At 46.4% G+C, this 7,415-nt stretch overlaps 1 protein-coding gene and 1 long non-coding RNA gene across 3 annotated transcripts; both read left to right on the forward strand.

Moving 5' to 3' along the window:
* The first annotated feature begins 453 nt into the window (after window positions 1-453).
* On the forward strand, window positions 454-4,546 carry LOC124958392 (uncharacterized). Its single transcript, XR_007103884.1, has 3 exons — window positions 454-513; window positions 1,050-1,156; window positions 4,418-4,546. It is a non-coding gene; the product is annotated as an uncharacterized LOC124958392 (long non-coding RNA).
* A 113-nt stretch (window positions 4,547-4,659) lies between these two features.
* On the forward strand, window positions 4,660-7,173 carry LOC124958391 (serum amyloid A-1 protein-like). 2 transcript variants are annotated; one of them, XM_047516359.1, is made up of 4 exons: window positions 4,660-4,719; window positions 5,116-5,207; window positions 6,328-6,466; window positions 6,910-7,173. In XM_047516359.1, the coding sequence occupies exons 2-4, from the start codon at window positions 5,120-5,122 to the stop codon at window positions 7,046-7,048; spliced, it is 366 nt and encodes a 121-aa protein (XP_047372315.1). In that variant the 5' UTR covers window positions 4,660-4,719; window positions 5,116-5,119; the 3' UTR covers window positions 7,049-7,173. The 2 variants fall into 2 exon arrangements, with proteins under 2 accessions (XP_047372315.1, XP_047372314.1); XM_047516358.1 differs by having other exon boundaries at window positions 4,665-4,732.
* Window positions 7,174-7,415: the final 242 nt, after the last annotated feature.

The raw sequence follows: 7,415 nt of genomic DNA on the forward strand, positions 1-7,415 counted from the left end.
TGATCAAAAAATGGGACCACATTCTGTGATGTCTGACCTTTTCGTGTCAGACATTATCTGCACTTCTTCATGCCATGGAATGCTCCCCCACAATGTCAGTACCTGGCAGAGTAGAAGTCACAACTGGTCTATCTGAGCCCATTTTGGTTCTTAAATGTCAAACTGCTTCCAAGCCCAGACGCCTGGACTTGAAGATCTTGCTGGGAACCCATTGTCACAGCCTCTACTGGAAAGGCATTGCGATGTTTTGCAATGGAACATTCTGTTACAAGCATGACAAGACAGCAAGGGGACAATGTCCAGGTTTTGGCTGCCAGAAGCTGAGATTGCTGTGACCTCTGGCATTCCTCCAAACCAAGCCACCCAAATTGGAATTATCACAATTCACCCCTCATGGTGCCATGGAGTTTATAAATCTTGAGAAAGGAACTTAGGGAAGTTCTGGAGGCAGGGAGCTAATGTAGGAAGAGCTCTGGTCGATGGGCTAAATGAGTCCTGGGTGCTGGTCCTGCAGTGAGTCACTTGTATTCCCTGAGGTCTCCCTTCAGAAAGCGTTTGGATGTATATTCCCCTTTATTTTTATTGTTTGATTTTATTAGTGGGGATCGAATCCAAGGGCATTCTGATTCTGAATTACACCACTAGACCATTTTATTTTGAGATAGGGTCTCATTGAGTTGCCTAGGTTGGCCTCTTACTTGTGATGCTCCTGCTCCAGCCTCCTGGGTCTAGTGATTACAAGCATGTGCCACCATGCCTGGCTGCTTCATCTTTACCAGTAACAGAGAGTCATTCCTGGGAATGTTCATATATGACAGATGGAACAAGATGTTTGTGACTCAAGGAGATCACAGATAAACAGAGAACCCCTTTTTCAGGGGAGACTTGCCTCCTCTTTCTAGGCCTCAAAAAGCAGACCTGGCCTAGGAGATCTACTGCATCCATGTATGCAGGCAGTGTGTCACCTCTAAAAGCAAACTTCCTATTTATAGATGCTTCCTGTTCCACACAGGTCAGAAGCTTAGCTCTTATCTACCTTCCCTCACCAGGTTTTACATATCCACTTCCCTGTGCATTTCCTCTGTCCAGAACCTTTGGGGATCGTAGATTCAGCCCCATTTGGAGAAGATTGAGAAGACATCCCTATGACTTCACTGTGAGTCCACATGGGCTTCTGGGGAGGTCCTTCTGCTGGCTCCTAAGTATCAGCTCTCTATAGCACAGCACACCACACTCAGCACTTATGCATCAGAAATGACTCTGATCTGCTGTTGGGGGCCTGTGTGCTAAGCCACTGTTCCCTTGCTCTCTCCCAGCCTAACCTGCTTTCACTGCACAAAATTAGTTTCTCTTTGGGTCAATCTGCTTCCTTCCTGCACTCTGCCCTCACTTCCCCTATTGCTGTTGGTGAGGTATAGCCAGAAAGTTTTGGACTGCCTACTTCATCCACCAGTGCAACAACCTAACACCTCCCTATCTATGTGGATCCCAAATGTGCTCATCTTCATCCATGGGGTGCCCCTCCTGTAAAATGTGGGAAGGAAGGATCTATGGATCTATGTCCCTTTTGCTCTCACTGCCATTTTCCCATTCTTTACCTCCCCCACTCCTACAGAGCCTCTTGACTTGTGCTCTTTTGAGTCCCTGCCAAATTCTCTATCACCCTCTTTCCCCTGGTACCAATCTTTTCTGTACAGGCTATTCATAAAATGGAAAATTTCAAACACAGATAGTATTGAAGGCCATTCAAAGTTACTGACTAGCACCTCCAAGATTCTGGCCCAGGAATTTGTTTTTTGAAAACACCTATCAGGTCTTGGGATGTAGCTCAGTGGTAGATTGTTTACCTAGCATGCATGAGGTCCTGTGTTTCATCCCTAGCACCACAATCACACACACACACATACACACACACACACACACACACACACACACACACACAACTACCTACCGGATGCTTCTGGTGTGATTAATACATAAAGATTACAATTCACTCAAATATGTAATCGCTAACACAATCTTGCATTGTCAGAACCTGGTTAATTGAAAGTAAAGTCATCACAAACAGATGTCCATTTTATATGTGTTTTCCAAAAACAGCATCATCTAGCTCTTTGGACCATTGTTCACAACTTTGAGCAGAATTTTCTTTCTTTCTTTCTTTTTTCTTTTGGTACTGGGGATTGCAATCAGGGATGCTTTACCTCTGAACCACATTCTTATCCTTTTTTATTTATTATTTTGAGACAAGATCTTCCTAAATTGCTTAGGCACTCACTGTTGCTGAGGTTGACTTGGAACTTGCAATCCTCCTGACTCGGCCTCCCATGTCAATGGGATTACAGGCATGCACTAACCTGGCCCAGGGTAGAATTTCCAGGGTCAAATAGGTATGACTGTCAATTAGGTCCTTAAATTTTGATACATATAAGGTGTTGGGAAAAAGAAAATCTTGACGTATCTTTCTTTTCTCATGTACTAGATATATTATTCAATTAAGAAGTGAGTATTTGACAGGATTAAGAACATGTGGTACATAAACACAATGGAGTTTTACTCAACCATAAAGGAGAATGAGAATATGGCATTTGAATGGACCTGGAGGCCATCATGTGTAGTGAAATAAGACAGACTCAGAAAATCAAAGATGCTAGAGCAAGTTAAGGCAAACAAACTGGGACATCAGAGCTCAGGATGGTAGAGGCAAGGTCAGAGGGGTGAGGAGGGAGATTGAGGAGGAGGGAAGAGGAACATGAAAGGGGAGGAAATGTGGAATGAATTTGACAAAATTACGTTATGTACATGTAAATATACCCACAGTGACTTCCACCTTTATGGGTATCTATAAAGCACCAATTTAAAATAAATAAATAGAAGAAAAATCAATGGAGTAGAGGAAGGGGAGAAGGTGAGAGAAAAGGGAAGGAAAAAGGAGGCACAGGGACTGAAATGGAGCAAATAAAATTCCATTCATGTATGATTATGTCAAAATGAATCCAAATATTATGTGTAACTACAACACACAAATGAATTTGAAAAAAAAAAAAAGAGTCTGAGAGTCTATGATCCTTGTTACAAGCAGAACAAGAGTGTAACAGATGACTGAAGAAGCAGGAGGTTTGAGTGAATGAGTAGCCCTTGCTGGTCCAAATAGCATCCAGCAAAGGAAGGTGGAAAAATAAACTTCATTTGCTTCCAGGGGGAGATTCAACCTTTCCTTCAACTTGCCTGTAGATACTTTTGCAATGATATCCCCTTCTGTAGGCTGAACTACAATGTTTAGAATTCTTTCTAGAATGTTTTCAGTGAAGATAAATAATGAGGGGTTGATGACTCTGTTCACATACATACAAGCCTTAGCCCTGCTGGGCTCTGGTGTGAGCCCTGGACCTCATTTCCAGCACCTGTTCCTACAGAGCTGGGCTTCCCTGGTAGAGATTCACCGTGAAAGAGGCCAGACAGTGACAGCCCACCCCATCCTGCCCACAGGGGAAGAGAGCTTAGGAGCTCTTTGCAGCTTTCACCTGCCTGGGTGCTTAACCCTTCCAAAATTGGGCTGTTTCTTCCTATAACAAATGGTACCCCTTGGGCTTTCTTACAAGCTTCTTAAACTACACTGTACTTCCTTACACCCAAAAGCTTTCCACCCAGTCTGTGGGTCTCTAGGATGAGATGGGGCCTTTACAAAATCCCCTTACTAATTGGCTCACTCAAGGACCATCTTAGCAAATACACTTTTAATTGGCTAAAATAGCTGAGTAGGAGTTTCTTATGCATTAAAGGTAAGGTCTTAGATACCCCAGAGATGTGTGGGGCCAGCCTGCCTGTTTCGAGGCTCAAAGGCTTTAGAAAGGAACTCAGCAAGACTTAACTGTTGATGCAATTGCCCTTCAGTCCAGCAGGCCTCATCCTGAGGCACTGACTTGGAAAGCAAGATCATGGCTGCTGCTCTTTCCCTGCCCCTCCATGGCCTCCTTTGCATTGCCTCCACTCTCCTAGAACTCAGAGATGAACTCTTCATGTGACTCAAGGAGCATGTTATGGTTTGGATGTGAGGTGTCCCCCAAAAGCTCCCATGTGAGACAATGCAGGAAGGTTCAGAGGAGAAATGATTGGGTTCTAAGAGTCTTAACCCAACCAGTGAATTATCCCAGATGGGATTAATTGAAGTGGTAGGGTGTGGCTGGAGGAGGTGGGAACTGGGTATGGCTATTGGGTATATATTTTGTCTCTGGAGAGTGGAGTCTCTTTCTGCTTCCTGATCACCATGTGTGAGTTGTTTCCCTCTGTCACACTCTTCTGCCATGATGTTCTGCCGTGTCTTGAGCCCAATGAATGGAGCCGACCTACTACAGACTAAGTCTTCTGAAACATTGAGCCCTCAAATACTTTTCTCCTTTGTAATTGTGCTGGTCAGATCCTTTTCCGGGCAGCAGCGAAATAGCTGACTGAGACAGAGCTGCCAAATGCAGAGCAAAGGTGTATTGTGTCTTCCAATTGCACAACTGGGGAAAATGACCTGTGGATGAAGAACTCCTGGATTCCAGTAAGATTCCTATTGAAGATTTTTTCAGGAAATGACCTGGAGGAACTTTCCAGGAACCAAGTCTGGCTCTTTTTCTCTGTCCGTGACCCCAGTGGGAAAGGCTCAGGATAAATACCAGCCTTCTCCCCCTGGTCCCACTCACGGACCAGCAGTTCTGCTCAACCAGACATCAGGTGATTGACTACTGTAAGCAGTGGTTTTTAAAATCTGTTTTCTCTTTCCCATCAAGAATGGGATTTCCTTTAAAAGAAATGATCCTGTATATATTTTTCTCATGTTGTCTGTGCTGGTTTTAGGGGACATATGGAGAATGCATTATAACCTCCTGGAGAGTGGCAATCTGGTCCCATCTCCAAATCCTACATTGGTGACACCTTGCTTCAGGGGTGATGGAGTCACATTGAGGGCTTGTGGCTCTCAGTGAGTTCCTACTACTAGGTTTCCTAGGGGAACTCCTGGGAGTATAATGAGAACCAGTAGAAATGAACAACCAGGCTAAGGACTATAAATGTGAAAGGGACAGGTGCCAGTCTCATCCATGTCTCCTTATGCCTCTTCTTTCATTTCAGCACCATGAAGCTTCTCACAGGCCTGTTTTTTTGCTCTTTGGTCCTGGGAGTCAGTGGTGAATTCTTTTCATTCATTAAAGAAGCTGTTCAAGGTAAGGCTGGTGGAGACGTGGCCTCTAGGGTTCACTTGGAGCACTCTGAAGGACTGGAGCCACTGTCTCCAGATGTGCTACCCTGTGTGGCAGGGTGCATGAGATTTACTGAGGAGCATCTCTTTAAAGGAACTGAAAAAGCAGGTGGCAGTGCAGAGGTTTCCAATCAGCTGTACGTGAAGCCAGTCTTGCCAAGTTGATGTGTCTGCTCACCACTTCTTCAGGTCCATTGTTAACAATGACAGGTCCTCATGAAACCACCTGGGGTTTTAACCACTGCACATGCCTGGACCTTCTTCTTCCTCATGCAGCCTAAAGAATTGGGCAGGGTTGTGGCCCAGGCATCAGACTTTCAGTGTCTCCCAGGGGATCAGAGAAGGCAAACCTGGCTGAGAACCGTTGCTCTAGTTTTCCTCAAACCACCACAGCCTCAGTGGAGGTTATGGAGCCAGACCAGAGGCACTCACGTCACCATGCAGTGCACTCAGTGTTCAGAAGACATTTTCCTGAGGAGTCAGGGCAGGAGGGCTCCATGTGTGCAACCCACTCAGCCTCTGCCTTCCTGGTCGCCTCCTCACTCACTGCAATTTCTAATCACATGTACCTTCCTTGTGGAATGCTGGTTCTGGACCTGGGGCAGTGTGCTGGTTCAGAGGACATTTCCAATGTGTGGAAAAGTATTTGGTTGTCCCCCTGGGGGAATTTGCTGCCAACAGGTAGTGGCAGATCTGGGGTGCTGGTCAATATCCTCCATTGCTCAGGGCAGCCCTGAACGAGAGAGAACCACCTGGCCCAAATGTTCAACAGTGCTGAAGCCAAGGAATCCAGTTCTAAACTGACATCTCCCTTCTGTCTTTTAAACATCACAGCTCCCGGTAAGGCGTACTTCACCCCAGCACAGTGGACTAGCAAAGACAAACAGGTGTGGCCCCTAAGGCCTCTCACTAGAGATACTGGCAGAAACCAGCTGGGATTAGAGACTCTTCCACTCAACCTATGGGATCTAAGGGGGCAAAAAGAATGAAATCTTGAATATTTTTATTCCTTGATGCCTCCTGAAGGTGATGTCACAATCTTTGTGTTTATTTGATTCCATTTTGTCTTTTCTTTCCCAATTCAGGAACTTGGGACATGTGGACAGCCTACACTGATATGAAAGAAGCCAATTACATAGGTGCCGACAAATACTTCCATGCTCGGGGAAACTATGATGCTGCCCAGAGGGGACCTGGGGGTGCCTGGGCTGCTGAAGTGATCAGGTAGGGCAGGTTCCTGGGGATGCCAGGCCTGGGTGAGCAGAGCTTGGCTGCCTTGGGGGTCAGGAGGGAATGAGCCCTGCAACAGCTTTCTGTCAGGCTTGAGTCTTCCTCCTGCCCATTCTGCCCACCTGTCTATCCATGCCCAGTGCAGGGCCTGGGTCACTGACAGAGCAAGAGATGGCTGATGTGGACCAACTCCTAAACAGACAAAAGGAGGGCCACAGAGTGGTCCCTAAGCCTCCCTCCCTGGTGCTATTCATCCAGTTCCAGGGTAAACGGCCAGGCTGAGTGGGGCTGTGCCAGTCAAGGGTGGTATCTCAGGCCCTCTTCCTAGATCTTCCTGGGCTCCTCTCAGAGCATCCCCTGATGGGAGAGAACTGGCAGGGTAGACTGAGGCTCATCAGCCTGCTGACTCACCTCCTTGCTGCCTTCCTTGATTTCAGTGATGCCAGAGAGGGTCTTCAGCAACTCTTAGGCCATGGACACGAGGACTCTGAGGCTGACCAGGAAGCCAATAGATCAGGCAGGAGGGGAGAAGACCCCAATCAATACCGACCTGAGGGGCTGCCTGACAAGTACTGAGCTTCCTCTGCATTCTGTCTCAGGACACTGGCTGTGAGCTCCTAAACAAGATACGGAGTCACTGAGTTCTGTGTGCACAGAAACTGGTCAAGGGCCCACAGTGGGTGTTCAATAAATACATAAGAGATGGAAATTGTAGCAGCTGGTGTTATTTTTCACACTGAGGTTGACATATTTGGTACAAAGGGGTGAACAATAAACACCAAGTGTATTCAGCTTGAACCTCAGGGTATAAGGGATGTGATCTCAGCAGTCACACAGGACAGACCCTGGCACTGATTCTTCCCAGAACCAAACTCTCTCACTTGTCCAGGTCCCTGTGGTTACACTGTTGCTATTTCCAGGCCTTTTCATGTCCAGACCCCTC

This window comes from Sciurus carolinensis, chromosome 11 (genome assembly GCF_902686445.1).
Source record: "Sciurus carolinensis chromosome 11, mSciCar1.2, whole genome shotgun sequence".
NCBI classification, from domain to species: Eukaryota; Metazoa; Chordata; class Mammalia; order Rodentia; family Sciuridae; genus Sciurus; species Sciurus carolinensis.